This window comes from Hetaerina americana, unplaced genomic scaffold, assembly GCF_022747635.1.
Source record: "Hetaerina americana unplaced genomic scaffold, ioHetAmer1.1.p SCAF_8, whole genome shotgun sequence".
NCBI classification, from domain to species: Eukaryota; Metazoa; Arthropoda; class Insecta; order Odonata; family Calopterygidae; genus Hetaerina; species Hetaerina americana.
In genome coordinates this window covers 29,220,522-29,236,848 of record NW_027287427.1, presented here as the reverse complement: position 1 = coordinate 29,236,848, position 16,327 = coordinate 29,220,522, and the positions used below count along the sequence as shown (strand labels likewise).

The 16,327-nt window shown below is 40.5% G+C and overlaps 2 protein-coding genes across 4 annotated transcripts in view; one reads left to right on the top strand and one right to left on the bottom strand.

Annotated features, from left to right (window-relative positions):
* LOC139697997 (putative protein FAM10A4) overlaps positions 1-16,327 on the top strand; it is a 73,763-nt gene that overhangs the window by 18,945 nt on the left and 38,491 nt on the right. The window lies entirely within an intron of this gene.
* Positions 1-16,327, bottom strand: part of LOC139697996 (serine-rich adhesin for platelets) — a 32,268-nt gene that overhangs the window by 8,420 nt on the left and 7,521 nt on the right. The window contains exon 2 of the mRNA XM_071596849.1: positions 715-843. Coding sequence (XP_071452950.1) covers positions 715-843 — 129 coding nt within the window. The remainder of the gene's footprint in view (positions 1-714; positions 844-16,327) is intronic.

Sequence of the window (16,327 nt, the reverse complement as noted above, 5' to 3'; positions counted from 1 at the left end):
GTTATATTGATGAAATAATAATCATTTAGTTACAGGATAAGTGTTTATCAGGGATTATGTTGAACAAGTTGAGAAAATAATATTTTTTCATATTCAAGTATATTTTAAAAGCAGGCAAAGAAATGCATTATATTTGCATCATGTGTATGTTGAAGGAATCTCCAGTAACATTTGGTCCTCTAGGCAGTATACTCTTCTATAAAGTTTTGAGAATCTTTATGAATGTTTTTCAAGTTTTTTGTATATTGCTGTTATAACAAATCTTCCCTGAGACAGCTTAAAACTTTAAATTTGTGAGTATATTTGATTGAAAAATTCATTATAATGTCAATTGAAGTGATAATGTGAAATGGTATCCCCTGAAGTAAGTCCCAGAAACCCTTGATGAGCATCTATATTGAGATCATGAATTTTTATGTCAAATTATTTAATGTTGCCTTTTTCAAAAAATGATATTTTCAATACATTCTACAAACAGCAAATAAGAATAGGGCTAGAATTGGCATTTTTAATATAACTTTTGGGAATTATCAATTAGCTTCATGTGTTATCTCTCCGAAATGATTTTCAAACATCCAAGAGTGTTGTCTAATCGGAGTTAGAATATTAGGTTTTCATGGATTTTATACACATATGTAGATTTTAATAATTGATTAATCACTTCCTCATGTGATTATCTGGTATATTAGCACTTAAAAGTCTCAATGGTATCACCTGTTGGTTCATCGCCTTCTTGACCCAACTTCTTCAAGGCTGCTTCAATGTGTGCTCGACATTCTGTAAAGGACGGCTGGGGCTGATCCACCCCCGGAAATCCAGTGTGTGTTTCTTGAGCTACTGAAACTGAAAAGTTATATTTTTATAAATTTGCTCTTCATCATTATGATTCAACTCTCTTAAACTCGTTGATATTTATGAGATTGATTTGCTGTAATGATCAGCATGGGTCAAACTTAAATGTACAAAAAACTTCCATTTCTCTATCACAAAAATAGGGTAATGTACAAGTACATATATACTAAGCCTTTTCTTAGGCAGAGTGATAGCCATTTTCTTTTCCGGCATGGTCCACCAAAAGTAGAAGATAATGGCTGCATGGCATTTTAAGGTTTCCCATAGTTATTTAATCAAGTTTTGTTTTGCTATTCTCTGGTGAATCCATTAGAATCTGCAGTCCGCAATCTTTTACCGCGGCAATGTTTGGGTCGGTACCATGAATTACGTGTGAGATCAAGCTACTGCATCTAATCACTGTAGTTCAAGGAGTTATGGTTTTCATTCATTTTTACAATTTTTGCGGTGGGTGAAATGTCCGTAGTGTCAAGAAAATTTGTCGCGAACATATCGCTTCCGCGGCACCCGTGGTCATGCACGTGTTTTAAGCGCTGTTGTAAGGCAGAGAAGGGCACAGTGACGCCAGACGATGAGAAATGAAATGTTTTAAAATTAATGTAATCCAAATTTCACTGTAGTGACTTCCACTTTCCAGATTTATGCGTACATAAAGTCAGGATTAGAACGATACAGAGGCGAGCTTAACACACCAGAAAAGTGTAACACTTGAAACTGTTAAAGCTACGGACTTGAATTTTCCGAAGTTTGTTTTTAGTGGGAAATGACGAATACCGATAATCAAAATTATAAATTGCTTCATTTCATCGCGATGGCCTTGCCGGAAACCCCTTCAATTCGATTCTAAAACTACTTTCAGATACCGGATTGTCACTGCAAGACGGGAATTCGCGTGTTTATAACTGTCCCTGTAAGTTTTTCTCGTCGGTGTGTAGATAGACTTGAGTTTCGCTGCCCGTGCGAGTGTTTTATGACTACATTTTTTCCGCTTTGCAGGCGTATCTTTAAGGCCATAATGTTTCAAACTGCATCGCGGGTAAGTAGAAAACGTCTGATTGATGGAATAAACAGAACTATAAACGCCAATTTAGTCATTTCGGACAGTGTTAGAATAGTTTCAAATTCTAGTTGGTCTCGAATTGGGACCTGAACGATAATGTCGTCATCATATTATCATCAAATTGTGAATATTCATACTGTGAACCATAAAAATAGTACTCAACCAGAAAGTTGGTTTGGTAGGTTATGGTAGAGTTCGCCCTGTACTATGGCCGACAGCGTGTGAAATTCACACATCAGGGTAGAGAGCCAGTGCCTTTCCCTGTGCCGGTTATGGTTTCTGAGAAAGATCCGATGCCCGAAAAATTTTACCGCTTGGGTGGAGCTGAGGGTGCCCAGAAATGCTTGCCCGGGAAACGATTCCTCTGGTTAGTCCAACGCCCCACCCCTGGACTACCGCATACCCCATTCATACTAAATATATATAAGATATTGCGAAGAATTGACCAGATATATCTAAAAGAGGTTGAGAAATCCTTGAAAACCGTCATCTTAAATTAATTGGTCCAGTGGCCGCCCTAATTAAAACTGTGCTGATTTTTCTTCACGTTCTGGTTAGTTTACGTATTATTAACACTAATATATTGTGTTGAGACTTATTTGCATTGAACATGTGAAATGTATTTGTGCAAAATTCAATTGTTCCGTTTTGTACGCAGATAAATTTGTATCCTGGCAGTATCATTTTTCTGCCATCACTTCAGATCTCTAAATTGCCCTGGTATGTCTTTGATGTAATCATTCGAGTATTACTTCAATATTGTCAGTGAATAGTCGCGAATGCTGACTATTCCTTAATCATGGTTCATTTTAGAATATCTTTGTCCTATCTAGACCAATTCGTCGCTTCTCCCCAAGCCTATTCAAACAGTGAGGTATTCCTATAAATTTTATAAAGTACCTAATCCTGTTGATATGACATTGCTTAATTATGGCAATAAATATCGACAGTACAAAAGCCTCTCAGAAAACATATTATGCGACCGGTGTATTTTTTTGACAATGCTTTCAAGTTTGGGTTCGACTTTCAGCTCAAGGAATCGATGATTTCAAATTTTTTTGTACTTAAACCATTGACATATGTGAACGTAGGTTGTGCAGCTGCGCGACTGCCGTATGTTTCCATTTAATCCCCATGTCTGTGATGGAGGGAAGAACACTAATTTCAAAGCGGCCGCTTCGACGAGAGTGCCCACGTTTGCTCCTTTTTTTCTCCCTTTCGTCGTGAAACGGCCGCCGTACTTCTGCATCAAAGGCATGTGGAGGCAGTGCTCCGCTATAAGGAGGAGTCTATTATATATCTGGTCTTGTGATGTGGGACCGTTCGCGTATCTGTGCGTGCTGGCCAAGAAACACAACTCCTTCCTCTCCCACCGCCCGCCTCCCTCCGCCTTAGATCAGCGATGACGTCCTCCCTAGAATCTTTTCCTCTGAATTTTTCCTGCCTCATCTTCTTACGTTTCATTCCCCGGCGGTCACTTACAGTTTGTTCTTCAAATGTTCGACTAATGTTCTTCTGACTGTCCATGGTCACTTTGCCTACCTGTCCATTCCCTTCAATGCAGTGCTCGGAGTCCTCATGTCGCCGTTAATATTTCCTCCAGTCTTTTATCTTGAATTACTTATCTTTTTTATAATAAATGGTGATCGCGGGCTCGGACCCATCTCCGGTCATGGGGTTGGTATTAACTGATAGCGTGAAAAGAATAGCGAGAAAACCAGACCGAAAACAATGCATTCCGCTGTGTGTTTGACGCTTATTCTCTGCGTATCGTATTACATTAATGGAACAGGCACAATGGTGTATTCTTAGGTCTTCTGTTGGATATAACTGCTGGTTCTGTAATTATTTTTTTGTTTTATAAACGAATTAGAAATGAAATACTGCTACCAAGATTTTGATTCAAATTCACGAAAACATAGTTTTATTATTAAAGTTCGTCAATGTGTATTTATAGGTATGTCGTCGTATTTTGAGGTTGCTAGTCATCTTATGGTTATTATTTATAGTTTGGTTGTTTTGATTTTTAAGCCCTTTCAAGAGAGAAACGAAATAATTGAATACTGCTTTATTTCCCCTTGGTTCGTTTCATTCCCGAGGGAAGTGAGGCCTTCAATCTTCCTATGCTCCCACATTTAATGTTTTGGAGCGGAGACCCCTGGAAGTATTTGGACATCCACAAGGAGGTCACGGCGGAACTTCAAATGAGAGATGAATTGCCACGGTCGCGTTGATAAAGTTTCAATGACTTCTAGGCTTGCTGTCGCAAGCGATAATTCCTCGGTGGAGCAAACAATTGAGGCGTCAGAAATAGACTAACTTTGATTCCAATCGAATGTGTCAGCTGGGAATGCGTGGCATACCGGTTTTCCCCCTTATGTTCCGGCAGTCGGCCGTACAGGCACGCCGCAATGATTGCATTTCTCATTCGGGAAGGGGCAGACTGACAGTGGTCCAGGTGGCGGATTAGAGATAGAAGCTTTGTGTTATATTTCTAGGCCGTAGAAAAGGTTAGTTATGAAATTTTAGGACAGGCGATAGAGGATTTATAGACGTTAACGCGTGTGTGTGTGGGTTTCTGAAGTCATTTAATATGGAACGTTATCTAAATATACCGCAGAGCGACTCTCCTGTCACTAGATTCATGAGCTCTGGGAATGCAATCCAAGTTAGCACCGAAGTGGGCAGATCGCTGTTCCTTGTGCTTCGTATCGCATCTACGTTAGTGAAATTCTTGATCATTTTAGTGTAGGGGGAGTTAATTCAAGTTCGGAACATGCTGATGGAACTTAAGGAGAGATTTTGTTCACAAGTAGTAATGAAATAATTTTAGTTGTCTATAACCTATGTAAGCATTCTAAGTAGTCTGATTTAGTGATTACACCAAGAGGGCAATGTGGGGAAAATCAATACATGTGGTAAGTAATCGTTTTACACACCAAATTAACAACAAAAAATATTTGTTTGAGATATTTACCCTGGGAGAGAAATGCAGAATTATTGCTAGTAGATGCCCTTTTTGTGATTGCAAAATTGATTTTTATCATAGATCAAATTTTATTTTGGATGTGATTGGTCGGTTGCTCTTTGAAAACGGACCGCCTGATACGATCGCAAGTGAGGGGTCACAGTGCTGTAGGAGTAACATATAGTATATTTGTGGTGTCCTTACGTTTAAGCCAAAAAAACCTCGCTGAGGGCCCAGCGAGTGGGTCTAGGGAGGGAGCCATATTTCTCGGTAAGAGATGACGTGTCACGAGACCGCACGACTACCCTATTAACAAATCTTTTGGTCCACGTATGCCGGAGCTTAAAATACTCGGTGAATGACGGTTCCACGGCCAGGTCTCCGCCTCGTCGTTTTCTACACCCTTGCCCCGCGCTGAGGTCGTAATGTTAAATGCATTCGTGTTCTCTGCATCCATAATCCTGATGGGAGGCTCTTCATTCATGGTTGCTCCCCTCCTCCGGTGTTTAAAAAGTCCTCGTTTTGCAAGGCCTACCGCGAAGGGCACGCGAGCACTCCTCTCTTGACGAATAATTTAGTTCTTCATAGCTATTTCACATCATGAAATGCCGCAGCTTCACGCTGCGTCGCTCTTTGGTGGCTGCGTTCGTCTCATGTTTGGTAATTAGCCTGGGAAAACATGCGTCACAAGATTTTGAGTCGAAGGATCCATCGTAACAACGTGGTAGGTGGAGTGCAGTGCTTATTTCGTACGTGTCTACGGCTGTGGGTAAACATATTATGGAATTTTTGGAAGAGTTACCTCTCTTCGAAGGTGCAAGGTTGTTTGTTGTTGGGTGTTATAATGTTTGCGCGTTTAAGGTGTGTAATGGAGTACGATATTTTATTTTCTTTGGAAAATCTCGTAAGAAAAATCATGGTAATGTATAAATTCCTGCTTTATTCTCTTAGAACGGAGAAAAAGGGTTGGGCGTTCGTGGCAGTGTAGGTCCTAAATTATTTTATTGGTGTTTGTTTATAACTGATATGTCTTATCTGCTCAATCATTGCCTCTTATTAATCTCTGTGTAATTAACAAATGTTCAAGCTGAATCCATTGGAATATAAGTTGACTGGACATGTTTTATTGTGGATTGTAACGTTTACCAGTTGATGAAGTCATTTTGGCTGAAATTATGATTCGACCAGTTTTTAGCCGTTGCGGGTCTAGGAAAGAACTCATGTCGATGGAATAAAATTATATGGACAGTATAGGTTCTTCATTGAATACTGTCTTTCACTTGTGGGATCAAAATATTGAGTTGTGTTGTAATGTTATTATGTAATGGCCTACATATGATGCAATTGTATATACTACAAAGAGAAAGAATATGACCGACCGTTTGCTTTCTCGGGTTCGTTGAGACTTGATAGCGTGGAAAGAACATTGCACTCGCTTCGGGGTAGTGTGCTGTATAAATAGGTCCGCAGCGTGTGGCAGTCTTTGTAACAGGTGATTGTGTTGAATTTATTTGCAATGGCAAAGATAAGAGTGCGTCATTACGGGGCTGCATTTATTTTTGGGTTCTTGTCGCTGCTTACAGGATTCCTGCTCTCTCAGCTGGGGGATATTTATTCCGCGATCGAAGAGTTAGATGGCTATGAGAATGAATGCTTAAATTTGTCTGATTTTTGGCGTAATGGTAATCAATTTCACGGTCTGAACACAAATTGAAAGAGTTTTCTTGGACTTTATGTAATACTTCGTATAATTACTGATTTCAGTTTTTAGTGATATTTACATTTGAATTGCAAATTCGTACCACCAACTATGAATGTTTTTTCAATGATTTTTGGATGTTTAACTTGAAGTGTTTTAACATAATGGTTACATTGTCAATTCTCCGCATTTTAAAATTTTAATATCCCAAGTGTGGTGATGTTTTGTATTGCTTTCAGTCTATTTTTCTGTAGATTAACAGTGATTAAAAATTAACTTATCGTGAAGAAAACCTTTATCGGTTGTACTGTAGGTGTGCGCAATACTTTAAATCAGATATCGGCATATTTGGAGGAAGTTCTTTAAATTATTAATGAAAAATCATAATTAGTGTGTGAATAACTGATGAGAATCGAAGAAAATTAAGAAAAATACCATAGAAAGCTTGATATATTCTATAAATTATGAATCGTAATATTTAGCAATCGCTCTGTACAAAAGGCCCCGAGTTGGTGCAAGTTTTAATTGGAGTGGTAACTTATATTCTTAATCTGCATTCACTTCAGTGGGATTATAAAATGAGATCACTATTTTGAAATATTTAAAATCAAATAATGGGTACATAACTATAAATTCCCTCCCCGGACTACAACCTTGACGTGGTGGAAGGGCTTGTGCGTTCCGATGACCCCTAGAGCTGTGCTGGCGGGAGTAATAATTATTGCTCCTGGTAGGGTCACCCATGCCAGATAGGTCGAAGGTTAGGAGCCAGACGAAAGGTAGTCCACGCAGCGTCTGTTCCTCAGTGAGGCGGCTGCAATGGCGTCTGACCCCAGTGGGGCGGCCAGTAAGTGATGGTGTCACGTTAAAAACACTATTGAGGAAGGCAACGGGAAACCACCTCAATTATCATTCCCTAGAAAAATATGATGGAACTATAAATTATTTTGTCAGTGGTTAATTCGTATTTTGAAACAATTTTTTGGGCAATATTTCGCGTCTGATTGCTTGTAATACGAGTTTCAGTTTAATTAAGCGGGAATTACTGTGGTAATTAACGTTTATTTGTAATTTCAGTTGTGCATTATAATATATTTTCACTTAGTAGTAGTAATGATATTTCTTCTCTCAGCACCCTAACATCTCGTGAGAAATATTGAGATTCAAACCACACCTGAAAATTCGATCATTGGATCGGATCGTCTTTCGCTACGAGGCGTGAATTTTCTTGACTATCGAAAATCTTCATTCATATCCTGCACAAAATGACGTACAAAGACCATGGTCTATCCCTCGGTTACTTAAAAAAATTTAGGAATCAAATTTTAGTACAGTTCAAATGCTTGTATTTAGGAGTACAATTGGCCTGAACCTTTATTATTAATCCCCTAACTTTCTCAGTTAGTTTGGAGAATATGGTATGCGGTTGTCGATTCTCTTTGGTGCGCTGTCTGTCGATTCTCTTTGGTGCGCTGTCGTTATTTCATACAATCAAAATGCGATTTTCCTCCCTAGAACAGTTAGAGGTCAGAGCTAGAGGTCATGTGGGATTTCGAGTTTCTAAATTTGAAGAAAGGTGATAAAGTATTCGAAATCTGTAGTTTAAATAACAGTAACGATATTTGACGTGCGTTGAAAAACCACGTTAGCGTCCATGGTTTCTCGGCTCGATGCGTCGGACCTTAACGCGTGCACAGACGGTGGCATCGGAAACCGTGAGAATTGGGTTCGAACGCTTCAATGACCTGATGACAAGCGGCCTGTGAATCAATGGCCCGGTCACAATGGCACATGCCGTCCGTCCCTGGTTCTCCCCGGTTGATTTGCAAGCAGCAGCGTCCTCTCTCCCTCCCTCCCGCCCCTCTTCCCCACCCTCCTATTTCTGGGTCCGCGGGCAGGAGTCAGGTGCGCTCGGCGGCGAGGAAGCGGCCGCCGCCGCCGTTCTTTTAAATATAGGCCGCCCGACACAGGCGCCCCCACCCCCTACGAGAGACTCTCCCGCCCCGGTGCCCCCAAAGACCTCCTTTAATCTCCGCACCCTCCCTTGTAGCGGGGAGTTTGGGCACCTCGCATTGTGCAGCACCCAAAGTTTCGGGTGATCGAGGAAAATCGCCAAGGTGTCGTGTTTAAAGGTCAGGATGGAAATCGTTTTTCTTTTGTCTCCCCACATTTTTCCCCAATGTGTGCTGCCCTCTCCCCAACCCCTCGTCCATTTGGCTTGAGGCATCATGTAGAGATGCGCGCGTGCAGGACTTTTAGGTGTCAGCGCTCGCGTAAATTTTTTTCGACTCTCTTTTTCTCCTCCCTTCTTTCGATTTAAACTTCGGGAGGCCGAATGAATTTTGGCACAATGCCCGCATATGCGGCAGGGCGCTTCTTATTCTTTTATTGGCGCGCGGAGGGCGGCCATGCCAAAGAGAAGACGATCGGGATTAAGGGAGGCCGAGCGCTCGGCGGAAAGCGTTGTCTGGGCGACGCGGATGCTGTGCTAGTCATCTGGAGCATCGGCGAGGTAGAGCGAGGTCACGAATGCTCGTCGTCGGGGAAAGGTTTGGTTCCGAGGAATGCATAGTAGGCACGTGCTTTTGCGTCGTTTCCTTAAAAATCACTTCTAATGCCCGCCCCCTCCAATCAAAATGGCAATGTATCTCATTAATAACCACGTATCTGCAAGATATTATGATGTAGAACTAATCGGTTGGAGTGTAATGGATTCAAATAAGTAGCCTGAAAAAATTCTAATGGAAAATTAGAGGTTTTGATATTTTTCAAACCTATTTTAAGTATCTTTGGGAGTCGGGATGGTGCGGTGGCTAGATATTATCTTTACACTCCGAGGATCCGGGTTCGAATCCCAGTGGTGGCCCGATCCTTACTTTTGGTGCTGTGTGGAGAGCACTTTGAGTGAGTATGCCGTCGATCGGGGGACGTTAAACTTTGGACCCCTTGGCGTCTTTCGTTAAGAGTAGGCTAATACCGGCGCCTGGTTTCTCTTCATCCTCCTTCCACCCCTACTGAATTACCAACTTATCTCTGGCGCAAATGACCTCTGCTGTCGTTCGCATCACTTAAAAACTATTACTAAGTATTTTTATGTAATCATCCGGTAAAGTTGTTTTGAATTCTATGAGGACCACATTACGATATTTTCGTTTACATTCCCTCTTATCTGGTTCCGCTTTTACCGGCCATGGGAATCCCCAGGGGGTGAACAAATAACATAACGTTTCATATGAAAAGTAAGGAAGCCCAAGGATTTGATACTTTTCAGTAAATAATAGACAATCAATTTGTTTTCATATCATAATAATAATAATAATAGAGATTATGAAACGTTAAGTATTTCTAATTTTTGTATGATCCTGTAATGGCATTTTGAATGCGTATGCTGATTAACCGGCCATTCGTTTATCCGTCCAGGGGTATGGGCCCGCAGTGGCCGGGTAAAAGTGAGTCTACTGTATGTGAAATTGATCTTAGGCCAACGTTGAAAGTTTTGCTCGGCAATCGGTGGTAATTCAGCTCGTTTTAGTCTACGGAAAGTTGGGTGATTCAGTTATAAGTTACGTTTTAAATTTGAAAACTACATCTCGTAGATTTTGGAAGAATATAATTATTCGATCATTAATATTTCTCTCAGCTGTAATCCCCAAAATTTGATTCAAGTTTCACTTTTTTCACGGAGTGTAACGTTGTAAATTTTGTAAATTACGTTTGACTCTATCTTCGTTCAGGTTTAATTCAGTATAACGGCAGAAAACTACACTGGTCCATATTCGATCCGCCTTATGCTCGGGTTTTTGCGCTCTCTACTATCTCATACATTTTTAGCTACTTCTTCATGCATATATACGATGCAACCGATGCTGTGGGAGTAAGCTCGTTTTCACGTTCGGGGCAAGCAGTCTCTCTGTGCGCATCGATCTTGGGAACCTTGTGTATTTTGATCGATTTGTGTACTTTATGCCTTGAAAGATTAATCGTTGCGGTCATGCTTTGGGTGGAAGTGGGGGAAACGTATACAAAGTAGGCGGGGTTCATTCGGTCGCTCAAGTGACGCGGCCGAAGTTGGTAAAGGTTTACCTGTCACCGCATGAAGAAAAAACTGTGGCTAAGATTATTCCAGTTTTTGATTTACAATTAGAAGGAAGTCTCAAGCGCTTGTAGGGTTGATTTTCGCACCGCCAAAGTATCCATAGTAATGTGTCGACGATGCTAATGTAAGATGCATTTCTAGAAATATCGTACTTATTTTTAGTTAGTAATCGTTGATGTGCAAGGGAAGTGTACAAATATATGCTTCCCCTATCCCACTGTTTATGAATGCAGTAATTTAAAAGGAAAACGACCAGATATATATCAATTGTAAAGCTGTTGGAAGTCCTATAGGGCGACGGATGAAGTCGGCTAACTCTTTTCCCCATTAATTCTCTCATGAAGTTTTGTTGTTATGGCAATAATACCATACTTAGATACTTATAAGTTAAAATACAGCTTCTTAACTGATTACTACAACCAATGATATGATTTACTGGTAGTTTTCACTGAATTCTCTAATTGTACGAGACGATCAGGTATCAGAGACACCATTTTCCGATTCAGAACTCCCAATGATAGTCAGATGAAGAAAAATAGCCCTTTATGTGGCTCGCACATGATAAAGAATTTGCTATTTGGGTTTTTTCTGCTTTTTAAAAATTGTTATCTTCGTAGTTTCCTGGCTGTTCCAGTTGGCCTCTGTGAAGAAATTTACATCTAATGAAAGCTCAAAGAATAAACTTCATCTGCAACGCTCCATAGATTCCTTCCTGAAGAATGTTCCTTTACTCGTTCAAAAGCTATTTTGTTCAAATGAACTGTTTATGATCCCAAATTTGTGTTCTGAAACCAAAGTAGACTTTTCTACGGCAATCGTTCATCTAGACCGCGCAGAAAAAGAAAGCCATGTCCTCATTCGAACGTGATGCGGTGCTTGACGTGATTGAGGGACTTCAATGAAATATGGGTTACTGTTTGGACCTTCTGTTGTCAGATATATGACCTGGCGCGGTGTGATCACGGACTCCGACCACCCATAAATCGAATGCGGGGGCATGTACAACGCAACAGTAGTCGCTCGAACAAATGCGATTCGTGCTGAGTGTTTTAGACTAGTGATTCTGACAGACATGTGCCGTCAGCGTCCAACAGAGCAACAGTAAATATATGACTGAAAATTTGGGTTTCCTAGTTTGAGTTTCCGTTTCACAAATACACTGTAGTTCAGCAGTGAAAAATAGATCGTAGGGTAAGACAGAGAAGGCAGTTTTTTGCGAAACGTGGTTCCCTCTGTTCTATGAATAGCGTTGAAGATTTTATATTTAGATGAGACTTTTTCTATCTGCTGTGTTTAAATTTCAATGCGAGATCAATTCCATAGAAACCGCTGTGTCAACAAAATTTATTTGGTGGTGACCTACCGTTCTGTAACAGAAAAGACTACTCGCTTTAAGGGAGAAGCAATCTGGACTCCATAATGTTTGGTATTTATTTGATGCGGGCTGTATTATTCTAATAATTGTTTTATTATTCTTTTGAATTCTTTAATTCTAGCACATTTGCATATCTTCAGCCGTTTAAAACGTGATCTTGGAATGTACGTATTTCTATTGATTCATAGCAGTGTTCCAGCGCGCACTGTTTTTTCATCAAGCGAGCATAACTAATAATTGCAGAATCTGGAGAGTATAGCGTTTAGTTGATTTTAAGGAATTAGTTGACAATCTTCCGACTTAATATGAAGGCCAATGAAATAATACTCAATTGCTTATGCCTTGTCAAAATAACTTTGATAAACGTTTTATCTAATTGCCTTAATATTGTTTGCATTTTCAATAGATAAGAGGCTTAGTGGCAACAACTCGGCGACTTTGTTCAATCTATCCACCGAGCGTTCGAATCCGAGAAATGATCACTTAAATGAATATATGGATGTATAATTGATTGAATCTGGATCATTACGTAATTACCCGAGTCTGAGATGATTTGTAGGTAAAATTCCCAAACCTTCCCCGCTTTAGCAAGTGAAGCCTTTGACTTTTTCATGAAGAAGAAACATCAACCTATCTCCACCGCTATCGGCATTCCGTTCGCCTGGAAGAGGACCAAAATCCCCTTGCAAATAGTCTCCGTAGACTACACCAACCGCACGCGTCGAAAAGTTCGATTTGTTTGAAAACTTGCCTTTTAGTCCTCCCACTCCCACTCCCTAATGATCCGCGATGCTGTATCACTCTCCACGTCTATTTCTTATTGCACGTTGGCTGACTCTCCTCGCAGCCGGGTCCGAACTCAAGGCTGTTTTTTTTCCTTAGGGCCTTCTCAAACGAGCTATTTAAGGGTTTTTGGCCTAATGGCACAATAGGGCAGTCCGTGAATTACGCACACACCTTTTCAACTTTTATTATTAAAGGAATCATCTAATGAGAACTTAATTCGTCAACTTGCGGTTTCCATGTCCGACCATTATTACTGAATCCAGAGGGATCATTGCATCAATTTGATTCCAGAGGTCATTTTATTTCAACTTAAGGTTACTTAAGATTGATGCAGTGCGCTGTGAATTCACGGGGGGGTGGGGCACATGCTATTGTCTTATTCTGCGTCCGTGACTCTTATTCTAATGTTCATTTAGCTTTAGCCATTTTGGACTACCCGAGTGAGTTCCTTACATAATTGGGAGTGTCGCCAACTTGTAGTCCTACGTTCTTGCTGTTTCGATATGCTTTTTTATTGACGGAGCTTAGCTGAATGTACCAAGGCTACGTAAATTGGAACATATTCTCCTATTCTTACTGTGATTCATTGGAGCTTGCGTCGATGACTTCATTGGATGAAAAGGCCTTGCTCATCATCAGTGGCCAATTCCATATCTTTTTGAATAGGCCCCATCACCTCTTAGTTTTTAATCCCGCTGAAATCCGTAGTGCCTATTTCTTGTTAGGTTCTCCCTTTTATAACAGCCATAAACGCGCCCCTGCTTCTCAGCAACATTTACCCACATTTTAACGAGTGACTAAGGAACTAAGAAGATATTATTCATTAGACTTACGAATAATTGTAATAATTTCGCGGGGTCCGCTATGAATTGGGAAGTTAGCCTTTTGGATATTCAACTTTTATTTAGCGAATTTTACACACTCGGGTTTTAAAATTGTGTAATTTCCTGACGACCGGGAACGGTGAATTTCTTAGCCATACACTGGAATTTATTGTATTTTAGTATCAATTTAAGGACTTAAATGGGACTCAGTTCCCTGTTTATTAATATGTATTCTGCTGGGATATTTTATCCGTTACTAACCTTACCGTCATATTTAGCTCCTAATTTTGATCATAAGACTTTCAAGAAAACGGGAGCAATTAGGTTTTAGAAAACGGTGTGTGTTTAATATGCGTGCGGCTTCAGTGGGATGGATAATGTCGGCGGTTTCCGCAACCCCTGGTGGGATTTCGTGAATGTGAGTTGCTCCCGCTTCGTAGTGACCTCCCAGTCTGTTGAGGGACACTGGTCATTCGTCGTCGAAATGCGAGCGCTCGGACTTTGCGTGGGTCTAATGGCATTGTCCATCTATCCAGTCGACCGACGAGCCATTGTGCTGCCTGAGACTGATTCTTAGCCACGATAATGAGGCGGCATAGTTGTCAAAACGAGGATATCTCCTCGAGATGTGTAATTTAAGCCGAGATTTTCCTCTTTCTTGGCCCAATCGCGGTCAGATTTGCCAAGTGTTGCATAAGGTGACCCGTTTATATATATCCCTTTGCGTCGGCAATTTTTATGGTTACCGTTTTGCGTAACGAACTAGGAAATTGTTCCACGGGCGTAATATTATGTTATACTATAGTCCTAAATGTGCAGTCTATGTTTTCGACGTGAAATAAAGTGCCCTCGTTCTTTTGGTAACAGGGATTGGTTGTTACCATTAAAGTAATGACTTATATTACAACCAAAGGAAAGGTATAGAAGTTCGATAATTCGTAAAATGGGAGAAATGTTCGCTTTCGTTCAATATCTTCGTTCTTTATTTTTGAGGGCATCTGTTAGTTTTATAGGGGCTGTGTTGGATTATGACCAAGGTCTAAGGCTAAAAATAAAAATTCAGCCGTCAATTGTTCGCATAGTTAGAGTGGTGTGGTGGTAAAGCTCAAGATAATGAAACGTGATGTCTGTTCGGTGGATTTGTTCACTTTCTTCGTTAATTCTAAATACTAGTATTTGTCTCTGGAATATTGCGGTAAACAGAAGATATTTGCTGACGGCCGTAATTTAGCAGCATCTCAAAATGCGAGAAGGCGCTTGAAAAAAATATCTGAAAGGAAAGTTTTTACCATTGCTACTATTATTTTTGAAGGTCGGACGGTCCCTGAAAACTATGTCGCGTAGGCATTGACTTACGAAGAGCCTCCTTCAGTGTTAAAATTTGTTAACATCATGCAGTATTTCCTTCAGTTATTCATGCTTTCACTCCCTCTTCAGGCTCTCCAAAATGCTCATTAATTTTCTGCTGCCAATACTGCCGTAAGTCGCCTTCGAGCATCGTCCATGAACTTCCCCTCATTGGGAAAACTTCCCCTAGACACTTATCCCCTATCGTTTGTCTTCCTCTTTATTCAAGTTCATTTTCTAAATCATTTACCCCACCCACATCAAACAAGTCCACCAGAGACTGCGATTCAGGACCATGCAACGTCTCATAGCGGTGTCTTTGTTAGACTTTTCTTTTTCCTGTCCCGTTCAGTATTCGCTTATCTCTATTGCATTTTTTTACGCCAAATAAAATGTCCTCCGTGACTTTCCGCTCTGTTGCGTCCAAAATCCTACTATAACACGTGAACTCATTAGTTTAGTAAGCCGTATTCGAATCCCATGCGGCGGCTGATATTTTTCACTGGTGTCCCGATCCCTATTTGAGGTGCTTTGTGGAGAGCACTTGAGTGAGTACGCCGTCCGTCGGATGGGACGTTAAGCTGCGGGCGCCTTTCGTTGAGAGGGCTGTTACCGGCGTCGGGTTCACTCTATGATCCTTTCCTGTCCATCCCTAATGGTGCAAATGACCTCAGCTGTCGGTTACCTCCCATAAAACTACTACTTCAATTTACCTTGCATACTTTCTTAAAGTATCACTTCATTTTCAAGTAATTCCTTCATCGCTTAATCCTCTCTTTATATATCTTAATTAATGACTTTTAATGGGCTCAAAATGACTCATTCTTTGTTTAATAAGCTAACCAAAATTTGTTATTTACAAATCTAACTGAATCAACTCCTTGCAAATTTAAACAGCCTTTTCCATGTCTCTTTTTCCTTTTCCTTGGCGTCTAGGTTTATAAAGAATTGAGTTATATGGAACGTCCCAATCTTGGGTTGCCCATCTTGATTTTCCTTCCCCTCTTGTGCACTGTGATTAATGTAAAGATTTCGAATAAGACTCCAATCCCTTACGATTCTTATGCTCTGCAATACCACAGTAAAATGTTTCCTCTACCCTCGTCAACTAAATCGCGAAATCGTTGAAGCAAATAAAGAGACACCAACTGTTTTCAGTACTCATTTGTCAGTGTTCTTATTTCCTCTCATCCTTCGTGTGTTCCTGTCCTCTTCCTAATCCGAACTCCTCTTCGCCTAAGAAGCCATTTGTATGTTTTAAACTTTTTCGATTTTTTTTTATTTTCCCCTTGGGAAGTTAAGGTCTTTGGTACCCTTTTT